Raw genomic sequence first — 14855 nt, forward strand, 5'->3', positions numbered from 1 at the left:
TGTTTTCCAGAGTGGACGCACCAGCTTGCATTCCCACCAACAGTGTAGGAGGGTTTTTTCCTTTTTCCTCATCCTTGCCAACATCTGTCGTTTCCTGACTAGTTAATTTTAGCCATTGTAACCCGTGTGAGGTGGTATCTCATTGTGGTTTTGATTTGTATTTCCCTGATGCCAAGTGATGTTGAGCATTTTTTCATGTGTCTGTTGGTCATTTGGATGTCGTCTTTGGAGAAATGGCTGTTCATGTTGTCTGCTCATTTCTTGATTGGATTATTTGTTCTTTGGGTGTTGAGTTTGATAAGTTCTTTATAGATTTTGGGTACTAGCCCTTTATCCGGTATGTCATTTACAAATATCTTCTCCCATTCTGTTGGTTGCCTTTTGGTTTTATTGACCATGTCTTTGCTGTGCAAAAGCTGTTTATCTTGATGAAGTCCCAACAGTTCATTTTTGCCCTTGCTTCCCTTGCCTTTGGCGATGTGTCTAGCAAGAAGCTGCTGCTGCAAAGTTTTACTTTTTATCAGCTGATACTAATGGATGGCATTGGGTGAATTATTTTAGTCTTCTTAGGGGCTCAGTTTTCTCACCTGTACAATGAAAAAAGGTATCTAAGCTTCTAGGAATCTTTGGAGATGAGAAATCTAAGAAAATAACCACGTAGCTCAGTGCTGTGGCTTTTTTGGTTTGTTTTGAAATGATACTTTTTTTGTTCTTTTAAAATTTATTTATTCATTTCAGAGAGAAAGAGGTGGGGGAGAAGGGCAGAGGGCGAGAGAGAATCTCAAGCGGACTTCCACTGAGCTCAGAGCCTGATGTGGGGCTTGATCTTAAAACCCTGAGATCATGACCTGAGCTGAAATCAAGAGTTGGATGCTTAACCAACTGAGCCACCCAGACGCACCTGAAATGATTCATTCTTAGATGTCATCAAAAGATAGCCTAACGGGTATGATGTGCCCATGTTGGTCATGGTTTACTGAGAGTCAGATCAGGCTTTGAGAAATGTTAGTTGAGGTTCTCTTAAGTGTCAGCCTTCAGGCTGGGCGCTTGGAATATTGTCATGAACGGATTGGTCCCCACCGTCATGAGTTTATAGTCTCATGAGGGAAATTGGATGCGTGACATGACCTTTGAGTATTTAGGTTTCAACTCTGATAAAGAAGTTCCCCTAGGGGTGCCTGGGTGGCTCAGTCCGTTAAGCGGCTGCCTTTGGCTCGGGTCATGATCCCGGGGTCCTGGGATCGAGCCCCACGTCTGGCTCCCTGCTCGGTGGAGATCCTGCTTCTCCCTCTCCCTCTGCCTGCCTCTCTGCCTACTTGTGCTCTCTGTCAAATGAATAAATAAAATCTTAAGAAAAAAAAAGACGTTCACCTATAACCGAGGAGGGCTAGGCCTAGCTTCAGGAAAACGTTTTACTTCGTTTAAAAACGCAACGATCTTTGTTTTGATTTCAGATAAGTGAGATAACCAACTTGTAAGTAGAGGCCTCTGCTTTTCTTTTTCAAACTTGTCAAAACCACAGTTCACTTTGGAATGTCTAAACTTCTTGATCTGCTGAGGTATCGCGTAGTTTACTAGACTTATAACTGCAGTTCATTCTGCAGCGGGCATTGGAAACTTAAATCCAAGTCTATGGTCCTGATGCTCTTGAGCAGTGTAAAATGCTCTGTCCTCTCTGCAACTGGACCAGCAGCAGAAGTGTGAACGGGCGGCGCGCTGGTGACATCTGGGCAGGTGGTGCGTTTTTCCATACGGTGTAGAGATTCTGCGCCTTCTTATTTGGTAGTTTTTACTCTTCTGAACCAAGAATGCGCTTAGCCGATGAAGCCCCATTTCCATCCGGAAGACATGGCCATGTGTGCTCTGCCGAGTGCCTCGCAGACGTTACCTGCTGCTGCGTCAGGCACCACCGAGATAAGGTGGGCCGTGCATGCTGACAGCGGGCCTCACTGCACTGCATGGGTCACATCGCTTCTTTATTACAGGTGACCTCGGGGGGAACAGAAAGCATACTGATGGCCTGCAAGGCTTACCGGGACCTGGCCTTTGAGAATGGGATCAAAACTCCAGAAATGTATGTATGTGTTTCTTTTGGATTTATCTGTTTGGAGTACTGCGGTTGGAAACAACCTGACCATCTGTTTTCTACTTCTCTTCCCTCTTCCTCTGGCAGTTCAGTCCTCATTCTTCCTGTCCTGCGCCCTGGACCCTTATCCCTTCACATTCCACAGAATCCTAAGTGGATCAGCCAGTTAATTTTAAAGGTCATTCCCTTTCCCAACCCCCAAGTTTATACGTGGTATATACTGAAAGCAAGAATGAGATCCTTTTCCTAAAAGTGACAGGTTGAACAGGACTACATCTTTGAATTTTGTGATATTTATTATAAATAATCTGGAGCCTAAGGAAAACTCTCTAATAATCCCTTAAATTCAGGGAAAGTTACTTAAATATAATAGGCTGCCTCAAAGTGCTTCCTAAGAAAATTTCAGCCTGAGGGCTGTTTTCTGGGAGGAGAAAAAAAAATTTTTCTTTAAAGATTTTATTTATTCATTTGACAGAGAGACCGTGAGAGAGGGAACACAAGCAGGGGGAGTGGGAGAGGGAGAAGTAGGTTTCCCACGGAGCAGGGCACCCTGGAATTATGACCTGAGCCGAAGGCAGACGCCTAATGACTAAGCCACCCAGGCGCCCCTGGGAGGAGAAATTTTTAAAATCTTTCTGAGATTTATCCATAATGTCACCCCATAGACATAACTTTGATATTTGGCTGCATTTTTTTTTTTTCTAGACCCTCTCTTTGCCCAGAGTGTTTATACTACATCCTCTGGGTTACTGTTTTCCCACAAGTATCAGTGACTAAGGGTTGCATGTGATCTCATGCTGTGCAGCCGAAGAGAATAAATCAGGCTGCCATCTTTCTCCATACATGAATCTTAGTGCTTCGTACTCAGTAATAGTCTTTCCTTCCTTAAAGGGAACACATTGATTTTGAGAGTGCAGTAATTGAGCGAAGTCTGAAAGCAAATACTTAACCATGACTTAGTCTCCTTTTCAGTGCTATTTGTCTTTTTTTTGTTTTTTTAAGTAAGCTCTACGCCCAGCGTGGGCCTTGCACTCATAACACCAAGATCAAGAGTCACAGGCTCTACTGACTGAGCCGAGCCAGCCAGGCGCCCCCATTTCAGTACTGTTTGAAGTGCTGCTTCTCAGTATGTAGGAACAATGGGAATTAGTTTCTCACAGGCTTGTGGGCTTTCAGAGCTGGAAGGAACCACTGACCCTGATACAAGCAGACTTAGGTTCCTGCTTGGCCATGTGTCATGTCAGCGTACCCCCACCAACGGCTCCCTGGCTTTGGATGGCCAACATGAGAAGGCTCTGCCTGATGCCAATCTGATCCAAATTCCCAGTCCCTCGTCTCCTGCCTGTCAGCCCTGCTTTATGCTTTGGATTTCCTAAACCAGAGGGAGAAGATTTCTATAGAAAATCAGTTGACCTCTTTTTCTTTCTGCTTAAAAAGAAAAGTAAAACAATATAAACACTTGTAAAAACGTGAGGAAAAACATTGAGACGTTTACTCCTGGTGACGTAGATGAGCTGCTAACTAGGCTCTCTCTTGAGCCCTGCTTTTATCGGAATTTCATTACTCTCTTCTCTGTCATTTAGTGTGGCCCCCCAAAGTGCCCATGCTGCATTTGACAAAGCAGCCAATTATTTTGGGATGAAGATTATACGGGTTCCGCTGAACAAAATGATGGAGGTGGATGTTCGGGTGAGTTCCCCTGAAGGGCCATTTCGTGCCATGGACCGTGAGGAGCAGGGACGCACCTGACTGACTGGTGTTTTCCAGCATTGCGTGCAGAGAGGCTCCAAAGGCCTTGGGCTCCAGGCGCCGGCGCTGCCGAGCTGCCGAGCTGCCACCGGCCGTGGTGATGGAGTGCGGCTCAGCGTTTTCATAGATTCATGAGCTCTGATAGCAGAGACGATCCAGCCCCTGACTTGAGGCTTCGCTGACCTGGGTTTTGCTGCAGCAACGTGGCTTTCTCCTCTCTGTAAAAAGAGCACGGGCTGACTTGCCCCAGGACTCTCCCTGCGGTTTTCATGAGCCCGCATCCATATCCTCGCCAGTATAACAGTAACTGTATCTTTTCAGAACTAAACTGCCCAGTTTCTTAGCACTAGCGTTATTGCTGCCTGCCGTCTTTATTGATACACTGACAGTTGACAAAAAAAATTGTACATATCTGTGGTCCCAGCTTGATATTCCGATGACACTTGTACACAGTGATAGACGAATACGCAGACGAATCACCACAGTCACACTATTGAGTGTATTCCATCCCCTCAAATAGTTACCATCTTCTGTCATTTTCCTTTTTTCTGGGTTAGAATACATAGGGCTCCTCTCTGGACCGCTGGCTGATTTCAGGCACACGGTGCGGTATCGTTATGCATGGTCACACGGCCGTCCGCGAGCGGTCCAGAACTTCCTGTCAGGCGTCACCGAAACTTGGTGCCCCTCATCCTCCGGCCCCCGGCAACCGCCACTCTACTCTCTGCTTCTGAGTGTGACTGTCGTGGGTGCCGTGTATGTGAGGTCATGCAGCATTTGTGTCTCTGGCCCTGGCTTACGGCACTCAGCAGAGTGTCCTCCAGGTTCATCCATGCTGTCACACATGGCAGGCTCTCTTTTTTGAAGACCTAGTAGTAGTCCTTTAGTCGTTATTTTTATGCCATGCCTGTGTGGAGAACTCTCCAGCGTCGGGATGCTGTAAGAATTGCATCTGAGCCTTGTGACAGCCCAGGGAGGCTGGAGAAACTGTCAGTCCTTTTGCAGTGCACGGGTGAGGAAACAGTCCGGGTGGAGTTAAATCGTTTGCCCCAGGTTTCCACACTCGTGAGTGGGACTGGGACTCGCACAGGCTCATCTGCCTCTTGGCCCGATGCCGTTTTTCCTCCCACAGTGATTTGCCGTGTTGTGGCCGCAGACTGTCCCCCGGCTGGAGCCCTCTGGCCGTGTCTGTGCGGCCGCCGTGGCGGGGGGCTGTCTTCTCCTGGGTCGGAGAGACAGAGGAGGTGGGCTAGAGGAGCGCAGACCCTGAGCTGGGGGCCCGGAGTGCTCTTGGCATTCTGACGTGGCTTCTCATTTTCCTTTCACCTTTAAACCCCTAGGCAATGAGGAGAGCCATCTCCAGGAACACGGCCATGCTCGTCTGTTCTACCCCCCAGTTTCCTCATGGTGTCATCGATCCTGTCCCTGAAGTGGCCAAGGTACACGGGAGAAGTGGGCTGCCAGGCACTTAAGTTGAGATTTGAAAATCGAACCTAATGGTGCGGTACTCGGCAAGGAGATGCAAGTCTGAGTTCAGATTTGTGCACAAATTTCCTGAGCCCCATAGGAAGCCCTGCGGCTCTGTTTGGAGCCTGAGAAAGTTACTGGCTTCTGCTGTGGGAAGAAGACTTTGTGGAAACTGGGTATTCTGAAAGAGTACTGGCATTTGGACTCAGCCGGGGAAATGAGCTGCATGTAGGAGCCTGCCTACCAGAGGGTGGCATCCAACAGCGCCACCCGCCCAGCGCCCCCTCCTCCCCACCCTGCATTACTAAGTAAAGCAGGACTCTCCCCCTGCATCAGAGGGCTGCTCGGTTCCTGCTTGATTTTATAGTCAGGTTGAGGCCCTGCGTATTTAAAGATAAAATACCACATTTCAGAGGAATTATTTTGAAGCCTAAATACATTTGACAGATGAGCTTTACTAGGCATGTGGAAACTAGCCCGTTTTTTAAAGCCTGAAAGATGCATTACAGAGTGGCCTCGTGGTTGCAGCGCACCTTTCCACCTGTGTCTTGCAGAGTCTTTGTTACATGGCTATAAATGAAATTCTCTTGTGGTCTTTGTTTTTTGAACTAGCTGGCTGTCAAGTACAAAATACCTCTTCATGTAGATGCTTGTCTGGGGGGCTTCCTCATCGTCTTTATGGAGAAAGCAGGATACCCACTGGAGCAACCATTTGATTTCCGGGTGAAAGGTGTGACCAGCATTTCAGCTGATACCCACAAGGTGAGACAGGCAAGGGACCAAATGTTAATCAAAGGAGGCACCTGATTATTTCGACTACTATCAAGAAAGTAAATTGGTTAAAGCATTAACTTCCGCCCAGAATGTAAAATTAAATCTGGCTCTTTGCTCTCACCCGCGTAGCTGGTTCAGGTGACAAAGTAGGGTGCTAGAGGTGACACATAATCGTGCAAAGGGACCTATTTGTGGCATGTGGCTCAGAAAATTTCTGCATCCACTGACTGTATGTAGCTGGGATGTGCCAGGACAGGGGCCCCTAGAAAATTGTTCCCTGAAGCTCTGAGATTCTCTGGGGTGGAGGGTAGCGATGAAGTTGATAGTGGGATTCCTGGGAGGAGGAGGTATGCTGGTGCTGAGCTCTCACACCACGGGGGTGCTGCCCCACATGACAGGAGCCAGCTAAGGGAAGAGTCCTTTGGAGAGAGGGCAGAACTGCGTGCTCAGGAATGTTCGGATGCCCCCACCCCTGGTGGCCGGGATGGCTTTGCAGCTACATGCAGATGTGGGAGAAGCAGCAGCCTCAGGAATATGTGCTCTGTGCTGAAGACACTCGCAGAGCTTGTCTTCATCTCAAGCATAGTGGAGACCTGTTTTTCAGACTCTTACGTGATGCCCGCGAATCTTCCATCGGGATCTGATTTGGTTTCGCCTTGCACCCAGGCGACCCCCGTGCCCTCCTCCTTACCATCTCTCCCGCTGTGGGTCAGGGAGTGAGGCTGGCTCCATGTTTGCGGCAGCGGGAGTTCACTAGGAGGGCACATTTCTGTAAGGAAACCAAGTACGCAGGTTGTTTTTAGGCTGGATTCAGTAGCTTCTAGATGCTGAACACTGTGATGTTCTTAAAAAAGGAAGTATAAAAGAGATGGGAAGGGAGTCAGCTCGTGATTTCAGTTGCTCCAGGTGACATGACTTCTACCCTTTTCCCCGGTTGCCAGTGGAAATTTATCTTTGCTTCCACCGTGCCGCACCACCCTGGGGTGCTGTTTACATAGAGAAGCCACGTGCTGGGTGAGGGGCCCCCAGACGCCTCGGCCCTCCCAGAGGGCATTTCAGCCCCGTCCCCGCAGCGCCCTCCACCCGTAACGCTCTGAGTGTGGGTTGTTGGTGCGAGTGGGACGCGGTGGGAAACGGGCCCGTGGAGGAGACGTGTGCGCGAGGAGCTTGCGGCGCTCACCTGTGCGCTTCTCCCCTCAGTACGGCTACGCCCCCAAAGGCTCCTCCGTGCTGCTCTACAGTGAGAAGAAGTACAGGAGCCATCAGTTCTTCGTGGCGACAGACTGGCAGGGCGGCATCTACGCCTCCCCGACCATCGCGGGCTCCCGGCCCGGAGGCATCAGCGCGGCCTGTTGGGCTGCCCTGATGCACTTTGGTGAGAGCGGCTATGTTGAGGCCACGAAACAGATCATCAAAACCACTCGCTTCCTCAAGTCAGAGTATGTGTGGAGGATTGGGGATCCGCCTCGTCTCTTGCTTTGTCTGCTCATAGGCCCGAGGCATCTGCCTGGCCAGCACCCATAGCTCCCAGCCCATCCCGCATCCCCTAGCGACCAGGGGCTTAGGACAGCAGCTTAGGAGTGTGGCGCCGGCCTGGGAGGAGTAGCTCCCTGGCTCTGCTGGGACTTGGAGGGTCAGACCCAGGCTTCACCTGTGGGCCATCGTGTCTCAAAGCATGTCTTCACGACTGGCAGCTCTTACCAAGTGCCCATACACTGCAGTGTCATGCTTTAGACTGCGGTTCTCACACTTGAGCACGCATCTTAATCATCGGGAGGACCTGTCAAGACACAGGTTGCTGGGCCCCACTCCCAGGATTCTCATTCCGTCCATCTGGAGTGGGAGTCTGAGGACTTGCGTTTCTGGGAAGCTCCCAGTGGATACTGAAGCTGCGGGTCTAGGGCTCACACTCGGGGAGTCGCTGGTGGAACAGTATCGGAGATGAGGCAGAGGGAACGGGGGATGGGAGGGGGGAGACCGAGGGTGAGATGAGGCTAGAACGAGGCTGCACGTTTGTCTGACCCACCTATTCATGTGCCCCCTGCCTATCTCTATGGCTCATCCACACTGGGGAGGCTTTTTCAGAATCTGGAGGGTGAGTGAAAGCTTTCGGCCAGTAGGCATGTCTCATTCGAAAAAAGCCTGCATAAACCCAGCCGATAGACCCATCTGTTGTGAACTGTTCTACCATTTCTTGCTTTAGGGATTATATATATGACTTTTTAAATTGAAGAGATGGAGGGGTTATTTTGCCAGGATTTTTTTTAAGTGCATCTTTATGCCTCAGATGCCCCTGGGGCACATCACAATTTGGGAGTTGGGCATACAGCGTAGGAGCCAGTGGTTCTCTCATTGGAGCTCAGTGGGGTTTGGGCGTTTGAGTATTTGTAATGTTTGGGAACCACTGATCTCAGTCTTGCTGCCTGATTTTAGAAGGTGAGCGAGTTGAAGCCCTAAAAGATTAGATTGTGTTACAGGGGAGACGTTTGCATGATGAAAGAGATGATGGCCCGAGGAGTATATGTGGCTGAAATTTCCTTTCTATTCTCTTCTTTGTTTGTTTTAAGACTGGAAAATATCAAAGGCATCTTTGTTTTTGGGAATCCCCAGTTGTCAGTCATTGCTCTGGGCTCCCGAGATTTTGACATCTACCGACTGTTTAACCTGATGACTGCCAAGGGCTGGAACCTGAACCAGCTGCAGTTCCCACCCAGGTAAGCCCGAGGAGCCTCCTGCCCTCACTGTGCTCTGTGACTTCGCAACAACTCGGGTAGCAGGGTGACCCGAAGCCTAGAGACTGACAGTGAGGCCAGCGCTCCAGGGCCGACAGAGTATCCGTGCGATTTTGTCTCGCCACCTGGCATTACTCAGTATCAAGGACGAGACGATGAGCTTTACAACTCTGGAGACCAGTGGTCGGTCACGAGCCCCTCCACTGCTGCCCCTGCCCACTTCCTGGGCTGTGTACTCCCCGCCCTATCTCGCACACCGCCATCAGATTGCTCTTGCCGACGGACTCGTGACCTGAGTCATACTTAGCTCAGAACCCTCCACAGGGCCTCTCATCATTCAGGCCCGCTGCCCTGTCCTGTCATATGCTTCTTTCATCTCATCTCCCACGATGTCTGTAAATAAACACCACACCCTGATGGCAGAGGTCCCCCCGGTGCCCTCCGTGCACCCCAATCCTTTCACTTCCTGGTGCTCTTGCCAGTCCCACCTGGGCTCAGCTTCTTCCTCTGCACGATCCCTCTGTACCTCAGTCTCCCTCTAGGGGGCGTGAGAGTTTCTTCTGTGCCTTGAAGTCCTTCAAGACCCCTGGGGCCCTGTGCCCATGAGGGTTTATTGTCTACAAGGAGAGCATCCCCTTGGTGGTCCCGTGACTGAAGGCATAGCATTTGACAGTTTTTGAGGGGAGGGGTGGGACAGAACAGGCAGCCGTACTCCCTTCAGTCAGGATGTTGCTCGCGCGGAGGCATGAAACCCACATGCCGGCCCATGCTTGACAGCCGTGTATTTGAGAGCCCCGATTCCCAGGACTGGGAACACTTGTCACAAATAACACGAAGAAGCGAGCGGTAAATTCCAGTATGTGACATGGGGCTTCTTTATTTTAGCACTTTGTTTTCTTTCCCCAAGGTTCATCTCTGCCTGTCTCTCTTCTCCCACAGTATTCATTTCTGCATCACGCTAGTACACACCCGGAAGCGAATAGCCGTGCAGTTCCTGAAGGACATCCGGGAGTCTGTCACTCAAATCATGAAGAATCCTAAAGCAAAGACCACAGGAATGGTAGGGACACTTGGGATTTTTTTCTTCTTGTGGAAGTTCAGGTGTTGGGGGGGGTTTGGAAGAACCAGGTGACCTCGAGTCTGGTCCTGCCTCTGTCCCGTCTCCACAGACCTTATTCCCTGGAGCTGAGGACCTCTGCCTCCCCCGTTCGCAGGCTCTTTGGTGTCAAGTGAGGTGTGCTGTATATAAAGCACCTTGTAAATTTGAATGTGTCATACAAAGGCACGGGGTGGTCCTGTCCCTTTGAACAGAAAATGCTGACATAGGAAAGACAATAAGCCTGTTTTCTCTGGAATTTTCTATGGCAAATCCCATAGGCCAGTTCCTTTGGGCTGAAAGGCAGACTGGCAAGTACCTGTGAAGAGCTGTCTGGTGTGGGCATGCAGCCGGGGAGGGGAGCGGACATGGAGGGGAGCAGACATGGAAGGCGGGGGCGGGGGGATGGGCGGGATCGGAGCCGCAGCTTCATCTCCACCCCCATACGCCTCATTGCCAGTAATGCTCTCTGACTGGATTTGTAGGGTGCGATCTACGGCATGGCCCAGACGACCGTCGACAGGAACCTGGTCGCAGAATTGTCCTCAGTCTTCTTGGACAGCCTTTTCAGCACTGACACTGTAACTCAGAGCAGCCAGATGAATGGTTCTCCAAAACCCCGCTGAGCCTGGACCCTCTGTGGCCCCGAGGGGCTCCTGGCCTTCAGAGGGTTCTCGGGGAGTGGAACAGGCCACGCACAGTTTCAGCATCTGGTCTTGCTCCATGGAGCACGACGAGACAGACCATGAGACGGCTTGATCCTCAGGATTCTTGTTCCTCCTCTTGTCATCCTTCTGTGGTCTTTAATGTGGAGACCCTGAAGGAGTTCATTACCTAATTATTTTGCCCTTGTTCTCAAATGTTACCCTAGGGATTGTTTTAGCCATTTCCTTCTCTAACCTTCTAGCTTTCAACTTCACTTAATCATTGTGTGGCAGCTCTGACCGGTCCCGAGTCCTTACGGAGCCTGGGGGTGATTTCTCTGATAAAGAAGGTTTTCTTCGTTCTCTCAGGCAGATTGGCAAGGCAGATCGGAAGATGTTTCCCCGGGTGGGAGTTAGGTACCCTCTAAGCACGACGCCTTCTCAGCCTCCTCTTTGAGTAGGTGAGTTGTCTCGCAGAGTCACATAGTGCAGCTCAGTTTCTTTTTCCAGGAGACAGATGGACAGGCCGTTGTTCCTCTTTTTCGGGATTAGAATGGCTGAGCGTATCTGCTCAGTCTATCAAGGCAGGCTTTGGAGTGGCCCTCTGCTGTCCCCACTTGATACTTGGTGGCCACCATCTTTGGAGATTTGTGTTTGAACTCGTGCTCCCATTGGTTTGTTGCTGTTCCCCTGGATTAGGAAGAGAACGTGGTTTCCAGAGAGCCTAGGCCTTTCTGGCCCTGGTGCTTCCTGTCTGCATCGGCAGCATTGGGAGCACAGCCGAACCCTCTTCCTGGGCTGCTGAGGATCGGAAACCAGAGCCTTTTCTCAAGTTCTCTGAGGGTCGCATTGGAATACATGTCCCCAGAGTTGGTGGTGGTCCTCCTCTCACCCACTGCTGTAAGCCATCTCGTCTGAGAATATGTTTGCTTGAAGGAACAGCTCAGAGCACCTTCACAAGTTGCCTTGACTTACCCTAGGTGGGTGCATGGAGCACGTGAGAGAGCCTCCAAGGCAAGGAAACTTCTCCCCGTTCGTGTGTCCCTCCTGCCTCTTTCCGTCTGTTCAGCTCCCAAAGGTACTATGGCAATTTAGCCTCAGGTACTGGATACTTCTCAGGCCCGGCTAACTTTGGACTAGGAAAGCATGATGGCAACTGTTGGGGCCTGGGGCCTGGGATTCCTTCCTAAGACTAGTTGCTCAGGGTGGTGCAGGGACAGGACCAAACCCTGTGCCCACTCCCCACCCTCCTCACCCTTGCACAGGGCCCTGATCTAGGTGGAGCCACTGTCTTCCTCTGAAGACGACATACCGTGCCTTTTTTCCTCAGCAGAGAGCGGTGGAGGGCTACTCCTGACCCAGGCCCTCGGGGAAGTGGGTCAGTCTTTGAGCTTTTATTTGGGTGGGGGAGGACTTTAGGAGAAGTCAGGAGAAAATAGCCTCTGTTCCAATCCCCTTCTCAGGGACTCCTGAACCATTCAGCCTCTTCAGGCTGCTGTCCTCTGGCCTCCCTCACTGGGAATGACGGCCGGGAGAGCCAGGACCACCAGACTCTCCCCCGGGCTCCGTGGCACGTTTGTCTGAAGTGGCCTCTGGCACTGTACTTCCTCCACGATAACTGTGACGAGCTGGCCGTGTCATCGCAGGGCTGGAGTGTGTGTGTGTGTGTGTGTGTGTGTGCACGTGCACGCGAGCATGTTAGAGGGAGACGCTAAGATCCTTTGGACACGGGAGCCGAGTTCCTTCCCGTCGCTGAACTGGGGGCACCTCCCGAGAGAGTTGCTGCGGCCAGAGCTGTGCGCCGGGGCTCCTGGGTCTCCGGCGCGTTCGTGGTGCTGGAGGAAGACCCGGGACCCGAACCACCCCGCCGGCACCACTGTGGTTTGTCAGCTGCGAAAATGGAGAAGCCTGTGCCTGACAGAGCATGCTGTTGCTCCCAGCGTCTGCGGGCCCTTCCTCTGCTGCCCCAGGGGCAGTGGTGTTTTTCAAAGGGACCTCCTGTAGCCACTTCATAGCACGAGCCTTAGTTTGCCTGACACTTGTGGGCTTTCCAGTCTATGCGCCTAGGAACACCTAGTCTGGCAGAGGCGGGCACAGTGTCTTCAGGTGTCATGTTGCTAGCGGATGTCACATGGGCCTCTGCAGAAACTGTAGCTTCTGGTTTCTACACGGAGTAAGCAGCCGCGTGACCCTCCTGCCATGTCACTTTTAATATTACCGGTTTTATACTTGGAAAATGGTACTTGCCTCTTTTAAATCTTTTCTGTATTTAACCTCTTTCTTCCCAGCTCAGTGCTCCCTTCCTAATTGCAGCAATAATATCTTAAAAAGCAACTCAGTAATTAAATGACCGAAATCTTAACCGACGTGGCTGGTTGCATTCATTTGCTTCTGTAGGGGTAGCCCGAGATCCCGGGTGGGGTGGTGGCCGCTGGAGAACTGGCGGCCGGTGGGAGATCGCCCCCTTGTGGTGAAAGGGTTGTGTGTGGTCACGGAGATTCAGGGCGCTAGCTGTCTGTGGGCGAGAGCACCTCCACGGGAGGTTTCCCCAGGAGTGCTGGTCATGTCTGCTTTAAGGAGGCTGGAACTCAGGTCTTTAGTTCCCCAGGGCCCGGGCCCAGCTTGTGTTTTCTGTCCTCTTCACCATCTATTTCTGCCTATACGTTAATGATGGATTGAGCCCTCCACGGTGGGCTCCAGCCAGCTGGGCACTGGCTTCAGTGGTTTGGGAGTGGATGGAACCCCTTAGAATAGCTCTGCACATATAACCGCTGGGCATCTTATTCCATTACAAGTAAGAAGTGAGAAGTCCTTCCAGAGGGCCTGGAGCCTGTCACTCAGGTAACCCAGCTTTTCAACCCGTTTGGACTTTGCCGGAATCAAGCCAAGGAATGCCGTCTTTGCTGCTTTTCTGCTAAATGACTTGGTTTCCTGAGCACCTACTTGCTTTGGGGTTAACCCTAGAGGATGAGGCCAGGATATGCTTGGTTAGGAGGCCTGGCCCCCTCCATCCAAGAATTGGTGTTTGGATGCTTGCACCTGCTGCGTAACCACGGTGAACCCCTTTGCCTTCTCTGAGGGTTCTTGGTAGCAGCGAGCCACCTGCAGCCAGACGCGGCAGTGGAGAGGTAGTGACAGGCCTGACTGGACAGCCACCAACTACAGCCTGGGTCAGCAGAAGTCAGCGTTTGCGAGCCTTTTCTCAAGTTGGAGTCCTAATTGCCATCCTTTTTCTTGGGCTTTCTTTTTCATAATCTGTCCTTAACATCTTCCCCTGTGACGTCAGTTATTTGCACAAATTGTAGAATAAACATTTGTTTCTGAAAAAGTATCACTTATGTCTTTGTCCCACATCAGTCTTTCATAGAACTGGAGCGTCCTCTAGGTTGGCGCCTTTCAACCCCTGATCCATGGGTAAGCAGAGGTGGGACGGTGACCTAACACATGCTCCGTACCTCCTTGTCTGGTGGCTTCTGTCCCCTAATCCACAGTTGTCAGATCAAAGCACACTTAGGAAAAGGGAACTCAGAAGTGGAGCAGATGGGGGACCACCATCAGAATCTCATTGGTTTTGATTATTAAGTTTTCTGAGAACCTGCCATTGACATTGGTACTGTTAAGTCTCAGATCCTACTGGTACCTCTACCAACAATGGGCTTATTTCTCGGATGCCGACCTCTGCCTCTTTTCTGGCCCTTGTAGGACGAACTCATCCAGGGTGACTGGGTTGTGACATTGCTAAATGTCTGCTCCAAGGAACCCTGGCATTTGCAAGTCAGCTTAGAACGCAGGCAGCTTCAGGCTAGGGGTTCTTGGATGAGAACCCATCAGGAGAAGGGCTTCCCACAATCCTGCATCATGGCATTTGCGGACTGCCATCCACGTGGCTTGCACTGGGGAGAGAGGAGACTGTGCTCTGTGCACCCCCCGCCCCACTTCTCCCAATCACAGCACATTAGTGGGAACAGTCTATCCTAGAGTTACTAGGTTGGCGGACTGAGTTGTAGGAATCCACTCCATAACTGCTCAGATGGGAAGTAGCCTGTCCCTTCCTAAGCTAGGATTTTTGTCCTCTCCCTTACACAGTAAAAGCGGGCAAGGCTTGAGACTCTGGCTAAGTCTCTAAGAAACCACAAGACACTATCAGGATTAGAAATCTCCCCTGGGATGTTGTAGACCAGGAAGAACATAACCCAGCTGCAGACTGCCTTCCCAGTCGTAGATCCCACCATGCATAAGTACAAGTGTCCTGCAAACCTTTTCTTTTAGTCATGGTGCCACTTCGGCCACCCCTGCCTCAAGAATCC

The 14855-nt window shown here is 51.0% G+C and overlaps 1 protein-coding gene across 5 annotated transcripts in view; it reads left to right on the top strand.

Moving 5' to 3' along the window:
- The window catches only part of SGPL1 (sphingosine-1-phosphate lyase 1), a 58457-nt gene extending 44596 nt beyond the window's left edge, over positions 1–13861 (top strand). For all 5 annotated transcript variants that reach the window (XM_045878011.3, XM_064594771.1, XM_064594774.1 and 2 more), the window contains 8 exons: positions 1986–2074; positions 3670–3775; positions 5176–5274; positions 5915–6064; positions 7277–7515; positions 8644–8790; positions 9748–9868; positions 10390–13861. In XM_045878011.3, the coding sequence (XP_045733967.1) occupies positions 1986–2074; positions 3670–3775; positions 5176–5274; positions 5915–6064; positions 7277–7515; positions 8644–8790; positions 9748–9868; positions 10390–10530 (1092 nt within the window). In that variant the 3' untranslated portion in view covers positions 10531–13861. The remainder of the gene's footprint in view (positions 1–1985; positions 2075–3669; positions 3776–5175; positions 5275–5914; positions 6065–7276; positions 7516–8643; positions 8791–9747; positions 9869–10389) is intronic.
- Positions 13862–14855: the final 994 nt, after the last annotated feature.

Source organism: Mirounga angustirostris, unplaced genomic scaffold, assembly GCF_029215605.1.
Source record: "Mirounga angustirostris isolate CCGP_5_RB_7025 unplaced genomic scaffold, mMirAng1.0.hap1 SCAF_6, whole genome shotgun sequence".
Classification (NCBI taxonomy): Eukaryota; Metazoa; Chordata; class Mammalia; order Carnivora; family Phocidae; genus Mirounga; species Mirounga angustirostris.